The sequence below is a fragment of the Semicossyphus pulcher genome, unplaced genomic scaffold (genome assembly GCF_022749685.1).
Source record: "Semicossyphus pulcher isolate SPU_LCO1_2020_fin unplaced genomic scaffold, fSemPul1.0.p SCAF_21, whole genome shotgun sequence".
NCBI classification, from domain to species: domain Eukaryota; kingdom Metazoa; phylum Chordata; class Actinopteri; order Labriformes; family Labridae; genus Semicossyphus; species Semicossyphus pulcher.
The window spans coordinates 16,815,584-16,831,698 of record NW_027211695.1 but is presented as its reverse complement, the minus strand read 5'-3'; the positions used below and the strand labels follow the sequence as shown (position 1 = coordinate 16,831,698).

The 16,115-nt window shown below is 40.9% G+C and overlaps 2 protein-coding genes across 2 annotated transcripts; both read left to right on the top strand.

Annotated features, from left to right (window-relative positions):
• The first annotated feature begins 1,859 nt into the window (after positions 1 to 1,859).
• On the top strand, positions 1,860 to 7,317 carry LOC138601205 (tripartite motif-containing protein 16-like). Its single transcript, XM_069672785.1, has 7 exons — positions 1,860 to 2,114; positions 3,188 to 3,580; positions 4,085 to 4,180; positions 4,309 to 4,542; positions 4,797 to 4,959; positions 5,041 to 5,100; positions 5,222 to 7,317. The coding sequence occupies exons 1-7, from the start codon at positions 1,860 to 1,862 to the stop codon at positions 5,794 to 5,796; spliced, it is 1,776 nt and encodes a 591-aa protein (XP_069528886.1). The 3' UTR covers positions 5,797 to 7,317.
• A 1,544-nt stretch (positions 7,318 to 8,861) lies between these two features.
• On the top strand, positions 8,862 to 15,978 carry LOC138600760 (tripartite motif-containing protein 16-like). The gene is made up of 7 exons (XM_069672255.1): positions 8,862 to 9,098; positions 9,813 to 10,217; positions 11,215 to 11,310; positions 11,676 to 11,909; positions 13,725 to 13,887; positions 13,969 to 14,028; positions 14,142 to 15,978. The coding sequence occupies exons 1-7, from the start codon at positions 8,862 to 8,864 to the stop codon at positions 14,711 to 14,713; spliced, it is 1,767 nt and encodes a 588-aa protein (XP_069528356.1). The 3' UTR covers positions 14,714 to 15,978.
• The last annotated feature ends 137 nt before the right edge of the window (positions 15,979 to 16,115 follow it).

The window sequence follows — 16,115 nt, the reverse complement described above, 5'->3', positions numbered from 1 at the left end:
ACTGTGAAATTAGTTAAACATCATGCTGTTTACCACAACTTATTAAAATAAATGTAAAAGATTAATATAAACCTACCATTTTATCCCGCCCAGCCTGTGTTGTCGGAGCCTCTTTGAGAGAAGGATCCAGATCCATCCGGTTGAAGAGCGGGAAAATGAACAAACCAGCAGTTGGGTCAAACTGACCCAACCAGCTGTTTTGGCAGGAATTCGGCCCCCGAACATAACCTATAACCTAGCACAAACAACCCAACAGTGTGTTTAAAGTACACTAAACAACCCAGAATTACGACCCAGCAACGTTAACCCTACAATGTGTTTATAGAAAATATCCTGCACTCTTTTGAGTGTGTCCATCGCAAATAAGTCGGCTGACGGCTCCTTTCAGTAAGTCCCGCCCGTCATTGGTTACTGTTGCTACGCCAAGCTTTCGCACCGCCATGTATGGCGTTTTCAACGAATTTCTATTAAAAAAAGTTCCCAAATATCAGAGAAAAGTAGACAGAATGGACTACAATACACATTTAAAAGCTACATCCAGAATATAATTTGTCAGCAGAATGTTGAGTATGAAGAGCAAGTCAAAATCGAGGCAAAAGCTCATCGGTCCCAATGCAAGAGTCAGGCACCCCACGTCTTGACAATTCATGTTCAGGACCATTATATACAGGGACAATGTTTTTGCACAGCATGGTAAGTCAATATATTGTTTTAATGTATTTGTTTTAAGCTCCTGTGTAGTTATGACTCCGTATTATTTTCACTTTGTAATGTGTTTTAGCCCATTGCTAGCAAAGCCACTTTTTCATTTTGTTTAAAGCGCGTCAGGACATAGCTCGCATATCGTGGGCTTGACCCATACACTGGATCTGGATTCATTTATAATTAATATTTAACCGTCTTTCTTTGCTAACATGCTAACCTAGCCAAGTTAGTTAGCGTCTTACCTTCGAGCAAAGGACGGATTTTTTGTTGATTTTCGATGGATTAAGCTGCGAGTGAGGTCTTCCACAATTTTAATCCATGTCCGACACCTCTCCTCTTGATTTGTTGGCTTCGGACAAAGCCCCCTATAAACTTTGAGGATATCTGCTGTTGGACTTGCAGATTCAATATGCTCACCGTTGCGGCTTCTCCTTGTTCTGAAAGCTAGACAGGCCCCCCGCGACTAGTTACGTTTGCAAACGTAGGATTTGACAGTGGCCGTTCAAGGGAGGAGCTTAGTGAAGCGTCAGTTTAAAAATAATAATAATAATTAGTTGCAATATGTGACATGTGACTATAAAAATCACCATTTACTGTCTGTGTTTGTGAATGCGTGACCAATCTTGTGGCAGAAGCAGACGACAACTCCTGTTTGGGTAAACACAGCAACGGCTGGCTTAGGGAAACCACTTCGGGTAGTTTTTTACTTATCCAACTTTTTAATCAACATGACCGACCAGATAAAAAATTTTGAATCTTGGATATTCCTTTCTTGCACCGATAATAAAGTAATCAATCAAAATGCAATGTTTTCTGTATTTTAATGAACATGATGTAACATTGCCGTATTCTGGAAATGATGAGGCGTAGTATAATTATATTAGATAATTTAAGTAATATATGTCCACACATTCCAATTATCGGTCAAATAGCCTATTGCTTAGTCGCTTAAAGCCGGCCCATGCTGCTGAGTTAAACCAAATTATGTACCGTACAGAAAGGAGGCGAAATTTCCAACAATATTATAATACCTTGAAAGCGCCAGAGATGTGCAGTTTCTCTTGATAGCCCCGCCTCAGTGAGAAAATCCCCCTACAAACCTTCTCAGAGAAAACGAAACTTATCTCTCCTCCACATGTGTAAAACTCTTCAAAATGGCTGAGTGCGAGCAGGAGCAGGAGCAGGAGCAGGAGCGCGGCGCGGAATTGGACCCAAATCAGTTATGCTGTTCAATATGTCTGGACCGCCTAAAGGACCCGGTGACCATTCCCTGTGGCCACAATTACTGCAAAACCTGTATTGAGGGATGCTGGGTCCAGAAAGAGGAGGAGGGAAAATACAGCTGCCCTCAGTGCCGGGAGACCTTCAGTCCCAGGCCTGCTCTGAGGAGGAATAACATGCTGGCTGAGGTAAAGGCCTGGTAAACTGGACAGAAAGTGCTGGTGTTTAGAGTTAAACTATGACATCTTTCAAATCATTATTTCACCTTTCAACACAATCTAGTAAGTCTTTATGAAATAATGTGTTTTCATGTTTCTTTTTAGACATGACATTGTTTTTGTAATTTGTGACCAAAGTTGTGGTCCTGTAAAATAGGAGGGTGTTTTACCTGTGGCGTGATGTTAAAGGCTGTAACTCAGGCCTGTTCACATTAGAGATAGACCGATATGGTTTTTTCAGGGCCGATACCGATACCAATTATTAATAGTCAAGGAGGCCGATAACCGATATTTGGAGCTGATATTCATTTGCAGTAAAAGTGAAAATATTGGCATCAAAATTTTGACTAATACAAACTCCAACACTTAACTTTGTTTAAATGCCTTTAAGCATATGTTTATTAAACAAACAAAAAGCGCAGGGAGTTCCCAGGGTCAGCAGCATCTCTTAAAGTTAACTGAAAATTTAAATAAATTAATAAATAACTTCCTGAATTTTTATAAAGTAAATAAAACAAAATTACATAAAATTTGCAAAGAAATGAACTTTTTCTCCTCTCCGCCGTGTGTGAGAGCACTCTGCATGCACAGCTTTCACTGCTGATTGGCTGTTACCCGTCCCATGGCTCTGCGTGTAACCAATCAGTGCTGTGGGTGGGACAATGCTGGAGACAGAGTAGTGACTGCATCAGAGCCAAAATAACCCAGTTTTAAATTGATCTCTTGTCACTGTCGGATAAAAAAAAAAAGGCCGATGCCGATATGCGTCAAAATGCCGAATGTGGCGCCGATAATCGGCCCGGCCGATAAGATTTAAATGGAGAGCCAAGGGGCCTGGTAGTTTCTTGTCTGTTTAGCTAAGAATTTAAAGGTTTAACCTCGCTCCTTTTAAACTGTTAGAGTAATGGTCAATGTTTAATGAACAAAATGTTACATTCAACACTTTTTCCTGTGTTTGACTTTATCCTCTCTGCTTAAGCAGCCTGGGTTAAGCTTTTTAATATAACATACATTCTCACCACCTTGCTTTTTTTCATCCTCAGGTTGTGGAGATGTTAAAGAGAACAGGCACCCAGCAGGCTTCTCCCTCTGCTGCTGCTGAAGCCTCGGCTGCTGAGGCCTGCGCCGGCCCGGCAGACGTCGCCTGTGACTTCTGCTGTGGGACCAATCAAAACAGAGCCAGCATGTCGTGCCTGACCTGCGTGGCATCTTACTGTCCAGCTCACCTGGAGCCTCACTACAGTGTTCCTGTGTTGAAGAAGCACCAGCTGGTGTCGGCTACAATCCCACTGCAAGACAAGATGTGTACGAAGCACAACAAGCTGATGGAGGTCTACTGCAAGACAGACAGGAAGTGTATCTGCTATCTGTGTGTTATAGATGAGCATAAGAGCCATTCTACAGTGTCGGCTGCAACAGAGAGGGATGAGCAGCAGGTAGACACAAAGCAAAAACACAACGGGCCTCATCCACCAATGTCCTCCTAAGCTTTTCCTTAAGTTACTTCCGAAGAAGGTCTCGAGGAAAAGTGATGACCCTGTTCTTAAAACTGCAGAGTAGTTCTGAAAAGGAGGCAGTGCCGCTAGAAATGAAACGTGCAGATTTTTTCTGCTATATTTAGTAGCATCAGTAGTGGATATAAAATATATTCTACTAACAGATACACTGGTTAATATCACCAAGGCTGTCACCAGAAAAGGGCACACACCAGGTGAAAGGAAATAAAATAGTTTGATCTCAAATCTGAGGGGGGGAAATAATCACCAGATACAGAAGACAGTTGCTGACTCTCTTTCATCAAAATGAAGATTTGACAGTATGTTTTTGAATGGCTGGTGAATGAGGCCCAATGACTCTGTTGCGCTTTGTAGATCAGATGTGATTAAAATGATTTAAAAAAAACTAATTATTGTATTTTTGAATCTGACAATTTCTTACAGAATCAGCTGACTGTGAGCCAAAAGAAAGTCCAGGAGAGACAAAAGGAGAGAGAGAAGGAGCTGGCAGCGCTGCTCAAAGCTCTGAAGGATTTCAAGGTGTGGACATTCAAACGTTAGGTTCAGTAAATATTCAGTTTGTCCTGTCAATGTCTCAATAAATACCTCAGGTCAAAATGTTGCCACAGAACTCACATTTTACCGAATAAATCTTTGTTTTTGAACAGAGCTGTAGCCAGACTGCAGTGGAGGCCAGCGATGAGATCTGTGGTGAGTTGATCTCGTCCATAAAGGAAAACTGCTCTTCGGCGAAGCAGCTGATCAAAGCACAGGAGAAGACGGCGGTCGCTCAGGCTGAAGGGCTGCAGCTGCAGCTGGAGGAGGAGATCGCCAAGCTGAGGAAGAGAGACACAGAACTGGAACAGAATGCTCACATCGATGACCACATCCATTTCATCCAGGTGCTGGCCGATATTCAAACGTATAACTATCTATTAAGGTAGGTACAGTGTGTGAAAGAAGCCTGCAGTTGCTGCTTCAGCTCTCTGTGTCTCTAGTGTGCAGCTAGGTGAAGCTGTAAAATCTGTCATTGCTCCGGCCACCAGCCCCGTCATTTGACAAAGTTGGTGATGCAGTAGAACTACAGGCTATTTCAGACTGGATTGAAAGTTTCCATTATTTTACTCTGGTCTGTGTCTTAATGAACTCACTGCAGACTTTCCAGTCCCTGTCTGCCTCCTGTGAATCTCCAGACTTGCCAGATGGTCTTGTTGTCCGTTCGAAGCGTACATTCAAAACTGTGACTGACAGCATGTCCAAGCTGAAGGATGACATGGAGAGTCTCCTGAAGGACACGTGGCCCACTATCTCAGCCAAAGGTACATATAAGATATATTAAAAACACTAAATAGCTTTATTAAAGCCCAGCAGTAATGTTTCCTTTTGTCTTTTGTTTTTAGTGTCTTCTGTTAATGTTTTGCTGAAACCTGAGCCAAAGACCAGAAAAGAGTTTTTACAGTGTGAGTAAAGTTTTTACTACTTACTTTTTTCTATGCAGTTCAATAAAAAATGGTTTAAACATAAAGAATGTAGTTTTAAAAGGTTCATTTTAATGTTTGTTGTGCTTTTCTCTTCTGTCAGACTGCTGTCCTCTGACACTGGATGAGAACTCAGTCTCCCAAAATGTGACCCTTTCACAAGATTACCGGCAGGTGACGTGTAAAACACAGCAGACGGCTTCTTATGATAGAGTTAATCGCTACAGATCAAATATAACAAATAGGATCACAAGTACCGAGCAGATGTGGTGCAAAGAGGGTGTGACAGAGCGATGTTACTGGGAGGTTAGTTTGTCGTATGGTTACACTTGGTGTGTGGCGGTTTCATACAAAGACATCAGCGGGACGTCATTGTATAACTCAGTGTTCGGACAGGACTGCAGGTCGTGGAGTTTAGAGTACACTAGCAATGGTTGCTTCTTCAGACACAACAATGTAAGCAGGAAGGTTTCAGGCTCCAGATCCTCTGTGATTGGAGTGTACCTGGATTGTACAGAAGGTATTTTGTCCTTTTACAGCATCTCTGGCACGTCCATGACTTTGCTCCACAAAGTAGAGACCACCTTCACTGAACCTCTCTATCCTTGCATCGGGTTCAAGGATGATGGGTCTCAGAAAAGCGAAGCTTATTATGCGGAACTGATTAAGATATGGTGATGACTTTCATTGTGGAGTTATTGAATGTGCTGCCATGAAACATATTCACACGGCGGCCATTTCCCTCTAGCGCCATGCTGAGGGTGGGAAGCTCAAATGCTGTTATGTCATACTGCTGTGTTCCAGGTTGTAAGTCATATTTAAACATAAGGAATCTGACTTATTCTTCACACTTCATCGCTTCAAGATTAACCAGCAACTAAAAACACCACAAACAAAGAAGATCTGGAAGGACATCACGCCATATTGTTGTTAAAACTATTTATTTATCAGTCATTAGCCTGTCAGACAACTGTTATTGTTAACATTCATCCACTTACTAGCTAGCATTACCATTAGCTAAAAATGAACGCCTTATCGTATGATATTACATATTAATAGTTATGTTAGCATCCAGCTACTTCCTGGCTAACGGTAATAAAAGCTAGGAAGTGGTTAAATGCTAACATTTTCCCTCACCAGGCGGTAGCAAATAAGTTTGTTTTATCTTGGAATATGTCCTCCCAAATTTTCACTGTCCAAGACTGATTAGCAATTGAAAGTAAAGTGCAAATCTGGAGGTACATTGATCCATTTAGTTTTTAAAATAACAAATTTGATAAGTCATTATCTATGGTCAGACAACAGCTAATGTTAGCATTCAACCAATTGCTAGCTTACATTAACATTAGCTAGAAAATAACACCTTTCAAAAAATGTTGTTTTACAGTAAAATAAATCTCGATGTTCCCCTGAATTTTCACTGTCCATCGTGACTTCAATTGAAAATCAAACTGGAAGTGTGTAAGTGATAACAGTTTGTTAAATTTCCTACATTTATTCCACTTACAACCTGCAACACAACAGTATGACATTGTAACAGCTTTTGAGCTTCCTGCCCTGAGCATGACGAAGGACAAAGGAAAATGGCCGCCCTGTGAGTACGGTCAGTTGGCCCTGCAAAATGGTTTTGTGCCAATTTTCTTTGCAACTTTCAAACACAATGTTAATAAGTTGAAATGTGTAACTTTGTAGTTCTGTGACCAACGATGGTAAAGATGATTTTGCTGTTATTTGTTTAATGGTTTTCTTGTTTGATTTAAATTTAAATTGTCGTTTTGTAACACAAATTGTATAAAATGGCTTCTTGGAAATGGTGATATTTGATTTCAGGAAACAGTTTGTCGTCAGTATGAGCTTTGCTAAAGTTGTTTGTTGAGGGGTATTAAGGAGCCCTTCTATTGTTTGAAGGGACATTTGAATTTTTTGTTTATTTTCACTCAATTATAATACCAACCACATGAAAGCATACCAATTTAAAGGTACGCAGTCAAGTCAAGTTCTGGATGATTTTGGATTATGTCAAATTATAAATGAATAAATAAACACTAACCTCACCCTAACCCAACAGGCCATTGATTCTGTTTTTTTCAGCTTGCTCAGCAATGTGACAATTTCTAGTGTGTGGAGATACTTGCAAGTTGCTGTGCATGAAATCATTAAATAATAATAATTAGCTTTATTTGTACCGCAGTTATTATACAAGAGGTGTAGCTTGAACTTGTACACATCAAGGAGATGACATGCACAGATATATATTGACATATATATTTACATGTGAAAGATTGCATTAATTGTCAGATAATAAAAAATAATAAAAAAGGTTCGATAAATAAGCCTTATAATTCACACTTGATGGGAAATTATTAACTCAACCTTTATTGTTGTTAGTGTTGGGAATAAATACATAGATTTTAGGTGAACTCTCTTTCCCTGTCCTGCTCAGTAGCCTCATTTCTATTTCCCGAGGTCTTCTGCCAGTTTCACCTCTCAACCAGATGCCTTCTGACTTTCACAGTACACTGCCCATCAAATCCTGGCATTCCCACCTGTTTCAACTTCACGAATAAGGCTCAATCCACATATACCGGACTATTTTCTAAGTGTAGCGGCAAGTAAATTCTGTCACATTTGGTAGTGCAGGCAGGTAGAAAGGTAGGACCCAAGCACAGGTGGTTACAAGCAGATTGGTACGTAAGTTCTTGTGAAAGGATGACTCACAGCAACTGCCAAAGTCAAAAATAAATAATTCAATAAATTCATAAATGCAAGCTTAAATTAATTTATAAAATGAGACATAAAATGATATTTCTTTTTTAATTTGCGTCTATATTTATTTACCTTTATATTGATTGTTTTATTTACTTTCCCCATTTTATTTATTAATTTTTACATTTCTGTTTTTATTTCCCTAAAGTATTTATTTCTGTGTTTCATATGTATATTTCTTGAGAATATACAAGAATGCGCATGTGCAGGTGCTGAGGCTGCAGAGCTTTGACAATGAGGGTTGAACGTTTGCTAGCCATGCCTGTGACCGCTACCTGCAGAGCGAGGTGAGGGGACTGGGAAAAATAAATACAACGTTTGACACAATAGTAAGTGCAACTGTAGTACAATGACGCAAACTAAAAATATGGACCATAAAGCTACCATGCTGACAGGGCTGCTCGTTCAGGCATGCTAAGTTGTAGCGCCAACATGCTAGCGTGTAGCCTGCTGCGACGTGGACCAACAGTAAAAATAGCATAATACTAATACTTTGGGGAAATAAACAGGAGCGGAAATGCGAAGGGAAAACAATACAGAAATAAATACTTGCTTAATAAATAAATACAGAAATTTAAAAATGTATAAATAAAATGGGGAAAGTAAATAAAAAATACAATTAATATAAAAGGTAAATAAATACTGACGCAAATTTAAAAAATATTAATTTATGTCTCATTTTATAAATTAATTATTGCCTTTAATTTTAATATTATTTTTGGTGCATTTATTTATTTATTGAGTCATTTATTTATTTTTGATTTTGGCAGTTTCGGTCCTCCATAGCCTCATACTGCTGAGTTGAACCAAATAATGTAGCGTACAGAGGAGAGGCGAAATTTCCAACAATTTAACATTAACTTGAAAGCGCCGCCAGAGGAGTGCTGTTTCTCCCGCAATAAAGCCCCGCCTAGTGAGAAAATCCCTCTACTAACCTCCTCAGAGAAAACGAAACTTATCAGTGCCCAAATGTCAAAATGGCTGAGTGCGAGCAGGAGCGCGGCGCGGAGTTGGACCCGAATCAGTTCTGCTGTTCGATATGTCTGGACCTGCTAAAGGACCCAGTCACGATTCCCTGTGGACATAGTTACTGCAAAAGCTGTATTGAGGGATGCTGGGACCAGAAAGAGGAGGAGGGAAAATACAGCTGCCCTCAGTGCCGGGAGAACTTCAGTCCCAGGCCTGCTCTGAGGAGGAATAACATGCTGGCTGAGGTAAAGGCCTGGTAAACTGGACAGAAAGTGCTGTTTTTTTTAAGAGTTAAACCATGACATCTTTCAATTCATTATTAATACCTAAAACTAGCCCTCTTTACTCTTTGACAAGTAATTTGATTGGACAAGAGGCATTTTACGCGGACTTTTAACTGTGTATCGTTCCGCCTCAGCTGAGTGTTCTGAATACACAAAATTAAGCACATCCATCTGCACATCCATCTACAGACAACTTATTTCATTGGTAGAACGATAAATGAAAATATACAAATAAATGTACATCAGATAAAGTAGCAGTGCACTAAGCAGCATGACTGCAGGAAAATGTGTGTACTGCTCATACTTTAAACAACAGTTTGCTGCTTGTAGAACTGTTGTATGAAAGCCATAACACACTCCAGGTTGTGCTGTTGCACTGAATATCAGAACGACATCGATTATCATCACTGTGCTCAGATTCAGCACTGCACTCCCTCTTGTGTGATATGGCTTTATTGGAATTGTGACACCATGTGGCCATAAGCCATAGAATTTAGTAGACATTCTATGTTTGCTCCTTTTAAACGGTTAGAGTAATGGTAAATGTTTAATGAACAAAATATTACATTCAACACTTTTTCCTGTGTTTGACTTTATCCTCTCTGCTTAAGCTGCCTGGGTTAAGCTTTTTAATACAACATACATTCTCACCACCTTGCGTTTTTTCATCCTCAGGTTGTGGAGATGTTAAAGAGAACAGGCGCCCAGCAGGCTTCCCCCTCTGCTGCTGCTGAAGCCGCTGCTGAAGCCTCGGCTGCTGAGGCCTGCGCCGGCCCGGCAGACGTCGCCTGTGACTTCTGCTGTGGGACCAATCCAAACAGAGCCACCATGTCGTGCCTGACCTGCGTGGTATCTTACTGTCCAGCTCACCTGGAGCCTCACTACAGCGTTCCTGCCTTGAAGAAGCACCAGCTGGTGTCGGCTACAATCCCACTGCAAGACAAGATGTGTGCGAAGCACAACAAGCTGATGGAGGTCTACTGCAAGACAGACAGGAAGTGTATCTGCTATCTGTGTGTTATAGATGAGCATAAGAGCCATTCTACAGTGTCGGCTGCAACAGAGAGGGATGAGCAGCAGGTAGACAACACACAGCAGCAACACATTGACTCTGTTGTACTCAGGGCCCAGTTGTTTAAAAGTGATTTGAAGGGACTACGGCTAACAGATTGCTAACCGAAGAAAGATTCTGAAATCGGATTGGATCAGGAAATCCAGTTTCAGCTTTTGTCTGGATAAAACCTCCAGTTTTAAAATCCCAGCAAAAGTCTGGATTCAGGCTGGATATTTTTCAACATAATAAGTACTTTAGACTTTTTTAAAAAATATATTTTGCATTTAAATTACCATGTTACTACGGTAACATAGTAGCAGAAAAAAATGATTTTGTCGCTAGAAAAGAATCCAGCAAATACTATCCATATATAAACATAAAATATTTAGTTCAAATCAGTGAGGAACTTTCATTTTGTGTGAATTTTGGCACCCCTTGTAGCATGTAGTATGTAGGCGTGAGAATCGGAGGGTAACTCACGATATCGTATGACATGATACGCGATACTCGGCCCATGACAACAACATCACGATACGGCGATTCTGCGATAACTGATATATTGCAAGACAATCGTATAACGATCCATCATGATGTCTGATTAACTTCTTCGGCCAATCGATTTCTGTTCACCTTCATTCGTGTCAAAAGCGCCGCCGTGAGGAGTCATGAGTAGTGACGCAGTGATTCAAAATCAAAGGGAAATCTGTTTAGAGCACTGTATGTTTGTAAATTGAAATATCAATATCTGGCACCAGCCTATCGGTAATGGTATTGCACAAGTCAGCACAAGTCCCACGCCAAGTATGTAGTCACATTTAGAGCACTGTTAATCTGGATGTGGTAATCCTGAAAAGTCTGTATCTGGATCAGGTTGACTTTGAAAATCCAGTCCAGGTCCAGATCACTCTGTTACAGATTAAACAACTGGGCCCTGTAGTTCAGAAGTGAGTAAAGTTATATAAAACTGAATTGTTCTTCTAATAAATCTGTTCTCAATGAGGTCGCACTAACAATTTCTTACAGAAAGAGCTGACTGTGAGTCAAAAGAACGTCCAGCAGAGAGAAAAGGAGAGAGAAAAGGATCTGACGGTGCTGCTCGAAGCTCTGAAGGATTTCAAGGTGAGGACATTCAGTATTTGATTTGTATTTTTGACTATTTAAGAAGAAGCACTCTCATCCAGGGGTTTGATTTTAATCTGGTGAGCTCAAGAGGTGGCTCGAGCAGGTTTCTCAATAAGAATAATTTGTTTCTAGTGACGGTAGTTACGGCTCTTCGAATGCATCTTGTGGTTCAGTTTGTGTAAAAACAGACAGAAAGCAGTTTGACGTAGAAACCCACATAATTATAGAAACATGAAATAATTTCTAAATCTGTCTATCAGTGTGTCAACGATTTCCTTAGGTGCTGGATAATGCCGGATAACCCTCTCAAAACTTTGCCACAGAACTCACATTTTACCAAGAAAATCTTTGTTTTTGAACAGAGCTGTAGCCAGACTGCAGTGGAGGCCAACAGTAAGATCTGTGGTGAGTTGATCTCGTCCATAAAGGAAAGCTGCTCTTTGGTGGAGAAGCTGATCAAAGCGCAGGAGAAGACGGCGGTCGCTCAGGCTGAAGGGCTGCAGCTGCAGCTGGAGGAGGAGATCGCCAAGATGAGGAAGATAGGCGCAGAACTGGAACAGAATTCTCACATTGACGACAACATCCATTTCATCCAGGTGCTAGCCAATATTCAACCTTATAACTATCTCTTAAGGTAGGTACAGTGTATGAAAGAAGCCCGCAGTTGCTGCTTCAGCTCTCTAGTGCGCAGCTAGGCGAAGCAATTTAATCCGTCATTGCTCCGGCCATCAGCCCCATCATTTGACGTACACTACCAGTCAAAAGTTTGGACACACTTTCCCATTCACTTGTATGAGAAAATGTGTCCAAACTTTTGACTGGTAGTGTAGTTGGTGGTGCAGTAGAACGATAAGCTAAGATAAGGTAGTACTCTATTGATCCCCAGAGAGGAAATTCGGTCGTTGCAACAGCACAAAGACAAGAAGGAAGCAAGTAGCAAGAAGGCAAGTACAAATAGAAATAGGAATAGTTTACAATAAAATAAGAGATATACAACTGGTACACAAAGGTGACATAAGTGACATTCTAAAGTGACATATATGGGTAATAGCAGCAACATTTAGCAGGATGAAATGATACAGTATAAAGTATAAAAGATAAGTCTTTGAAATAGCCTCACACAGCCCGTGTGACAGGCGTTGCAGACAGGGGGCAGCCCCTGAGATAGCTATCTGTTGTGCACAAACGCTGGGAACTACGGAGTGTAGCCATGTGCGCAACAAAGCAGGATAGCGCACGCACTGGACAAAGGAGCTTCCTCCTCTGAGTCATGAGGAGGAGGAAAGAATCCATCCAGAGTTATCACCCTCGATCTGAGCCAGCTGGTTTAAACACATAAAAAAAAGAACATCCTCCACAGTCCCTGGTTTAAGCTGGGTTCGTCGTTCCTGAATCAGAAATCCAGCCGAGGAAAAGTCTCTTTCACTTGCTGCGCTCGATGCCAGGATGGGGAGCACTATCCGCACGGTCAGTGCCATGTTCGGAAACATTTTAACATACAGATTTCACCGTTAACTGGGTTATGTCCTCCTTGTCCTCCCGTTTTGGCGGGTCGAAAGTTCTTTACTTGGAATAGTGTCAATTAGCGCAGCACCTGTGCTCCTGCAGCTGTGGATGTGTTTCCTTAGCGACGATGTACCTAGCTTTCGGCTATCAAAAGCTAACACTTTCTTGCACTTTTTGCAAGCAGCAGAGCCACTGACAACGTTTGTGGCGCTAGCCTACATCGCTGCCGTAATGTCCCATTATTTTGCCGGATGTGTCGCTGAAACTTTCACAATAAAACAAATCCTGGCGGCTGCTTAGGCTGCTTGTTCTCACATGCTGCTGACCCAGTGCAGGACTCTGCCCTGAAGACATATGTTGACACTGGCGCTTTCAATTCCCCAGACTCAGCCGCTGCACCAGACTGGTAGGGGATAATTGATGAGAAGCGAGGCCATCAAAAGAGGCGATGGCTTTATTCAGGGGATATGACTCCACTACCGGGAACACATCCTCAGTAGCAGCAGTGAAGGCATCCACTCGACGCTGCTTTTCCTCCGGAGCCTTGAGGTGTGAGCGCTAGGCTGGCGTACTACGGGCCGAGACAAGTCTCACAGCGGGTATGCAGGTCAAAGCTCATTATGTAGCCGCTCTGACATTCTGAGCAAATCCTGATCGTCCCGGAAGAAGCCATAGTGGGAGGTAGTCCCATATATTTAGTCATGATGAGACCATGAGTTAGGCCCATCATGCAGGTGGGCGTGGACTAAGTTTTCTTAGTGCTGCGCAGTCGTGCAAGGGATAAACCCACTAGGGATAGCCTTAAAGGGCGACGCCTGTACGAAATAGAACTACAGGCTATTTCAGACTGGATTGAAAGTTTCCATTATTTTACTCTGGTCTGTGTCTTATTGAACTCACTGCAGACTTTCCAGTCCCTGTCTGCCTCCTGTGAATCTCCAGACTTGCCAGATGGTCTTGTTGTCCGTTCGAAGCGTACATTCAGAACTGTGACTGACAGCATGTCCAAGCTGAAGGATGACATGGAGGGTCTCCTGAAGGACACGTGGCCCACTATCTCAGCCAAAGGTACCTTAAAGATATATTAAAAAAACTAAATAGCTTTATTAAAGCCCAGCAGTAATGTTTCCTTTTGTCTTTTGTTTTTAGTGTCTTCTGTTAATGTTTTGCTGCAACCTGAGCCAAAGACCAGAGAAGAGATTTTACAGTGTGAGTAAAGTTTTTTATATTTCTATGCAGTTCAATAAAAAATGGTTTAAACATAAAGAATGTAGTTTTAAAAGGTTCATTTTAATGTTTGTTGTGCTTTTCTCTTCTGTCAGACTGCTGTCCTCTGACACTGGATGAGAACTCAGTCTCCAAAAATGTGACCCTTTCACAAGATTACCGGCGGGTGACGTGTAAAACACAGCAGACACCTACTTATAATAATTACAGTGGCTATAACTCATATACAACAAATAGGATCACAAGTACCGAGCAGATGTGGTGTAAAGAGGGTGTGACAGAGCGATGTTACTGGGAGGTTAGTTTGAGTGGTTCCACTTGGTGTGTGGCGGTTTCATACAAAGACATCAGCGGAACGTCATCGTATAAGTCAGTGTTTGGACAGGATGGCAGGTCGTGGAGTTTAGAGTGCCCCAGCAATGGTTGCTCCTTCAGACACAACAATGTAAGCACGTATGTTTCAGGCTCCAGATCCTCTGTGATTGGAGTGTACCTGGATTGTACAGAAGGTATTTTGTCCTTTTACAGCATCTCTGGCACGTCCATGACTTTGCTCCACAAAGTAGAGACCACCTTCACTGAACCTCTCTATCCTTGCATCGGGTTCATGGATGATGGGTCTCAGAAAAGCGTAGCTTATTATGCGGAACTGATTAAGATATGGTGATGACTTTCATTGTGGAGTTATTGAATGTGCTGCCATGAAACATATTCACACGGCGGCCATTTCCCTCTAGCGCCATGCTGAGGGTGGGAAGCTCAAATGCTGTTATGCCATACTGCTGTGTTCCAGGTTGTAAGTCGTATTTAAACATAAGGAATCTGACTTATTCTTCACACTTCATCGCTTCAAGATTAACCAGCAACTAAAAACACAACAAACAAAGAAGATCTGGAAGGACATCACGCCATATTGTTGTTAAAACTATTTATTTATAAGTCATTAGCCTGTCAGACAACTGTTATTGTTAGCATTCATCCACTTACTAGCTAGCATTACCATTAGCTAAAAATGAATGCCTAATAGTATCATAATATATATAAACAGCTATGTTAGCATCCAGCTACTTCCTGGCTAACGGTAATAAAAGCTAGGAAGTGGTTAAATGCTAACATTTTCCCTCGCCAGGCGGTAGCAAATAAGTTTGTTTTTCCTCCCGAATTTTGACTATCCAAGATTGATTAGCAATTGAAAATACAAATTTGAAGTCATTAGCTATGGTCAGACAACAGCTAATGTTAGCATTTAATCAATTGCTAGCATACATTATTCTAAGCTATATAGCTATATACATATATATATACGAGAGGATGAGACTATACAAGAGGTAAAAATTGAATCCCCCGCCTTCTTGCTAGGACACTTAAATATTTTCAACTTTGTTTTTTATTGCAAAGTTTTGTGCCAATTTTTTCTATAACTTTCAAATGCAATGCTGGCTTTGAAAAAATTTAACTTCAAGTAAGCACTTTAAGAGCCAACAAAAAACTGATATGAATAATTTCCTTATTGCATTTCATTTAACGTCAAAGGGTAACGCTGTGTAAAGAATATGTTGTTAATAAGTTGAAATTTGTAACTTTGTAGTTCTATGACCAACGATGGTAACGGATGATTTTGCTGTTATTTGTTAAATGGTTTTCTTGTTTGATTTAAATTAAAATTGTCATTTGTAACACTAATCGCATTAAATGGCTTCTTGGAAATGGTGATATTTGATTTCAGGAAGTTGTTTGTTGAGGTGTATCAAGGGGTCCTAGGATTGTTTCAAGGGAGATCTGAGTCCTTGTTTATTTTCACTCATTATACTCGTGCTACCAACCACATGAAAGCATACCAATTTAAAGGTCATAACCAGTAAAGTCTGTTTTGGATAATTTTGGATTATGTAAAATTAGAAGTAAATGAATAAATAAACATTTCCAACAGGTCATTGATTCTGTTTTTCATTAGTTTCTCTGCAGAGCACTTCAAAGCAGACCAGTCTAAACAGTCTGAAGTGTATCTTCTGTCCCTCAGCTTGCTCAGCAATGTGCCAATTTCTAGTGTGTGGAGATACTTGCAAGTT

Excerpts from the sequence above, each read along its gene's own strand:
- LOC138601205 (XM_069672785.1), top strand. The coding sequence starts at position 1,860 with ATGGCTGAGTGCGAGCAGGAGCAGGAGCAGGAGCAGGAGCGCGGCGCG. Across the intron at positions 2,115-3,187 it reads GGAATAACATGCTGGCTGAG|GTTGTGGAGATGTTAAAGAG; the intron begins GTAAAGGCCTGG and ends TTTCATCCTCAG. Across the intron at positions 5,101-5,221 it reads CAGAAAAGAGTTTTTACAGT|ACTGCTGTCCTCTGACACTG; the intron begins GTGAGTAAAGTT and ends CTCTTCTGTCAG.
- LOC138600760 (XM_069672255.1), top strand. The coding sequence starts at position 8,862 with ATGGCTGAGTGCGAGCAGGAGCGCGGCGCGGAGTTGGACCCGAATCAG. Across the intron at positions 9,099-9,812 it reads GGAATAACATGCTGGCTGAG|GTTGTGGAGATGTTAAAGAG; the intron begins GTAAAGGCCTGG and ends TTTCATCCTCAG. Across the intron at positions 14,029-14,141 it reads CAGAGAAGAGATTTTACAGT|ACTGCTGTCCTCTGACACTG; the intron begins GTGAGTAAAGTT and ends CTCTTCTGTCAG.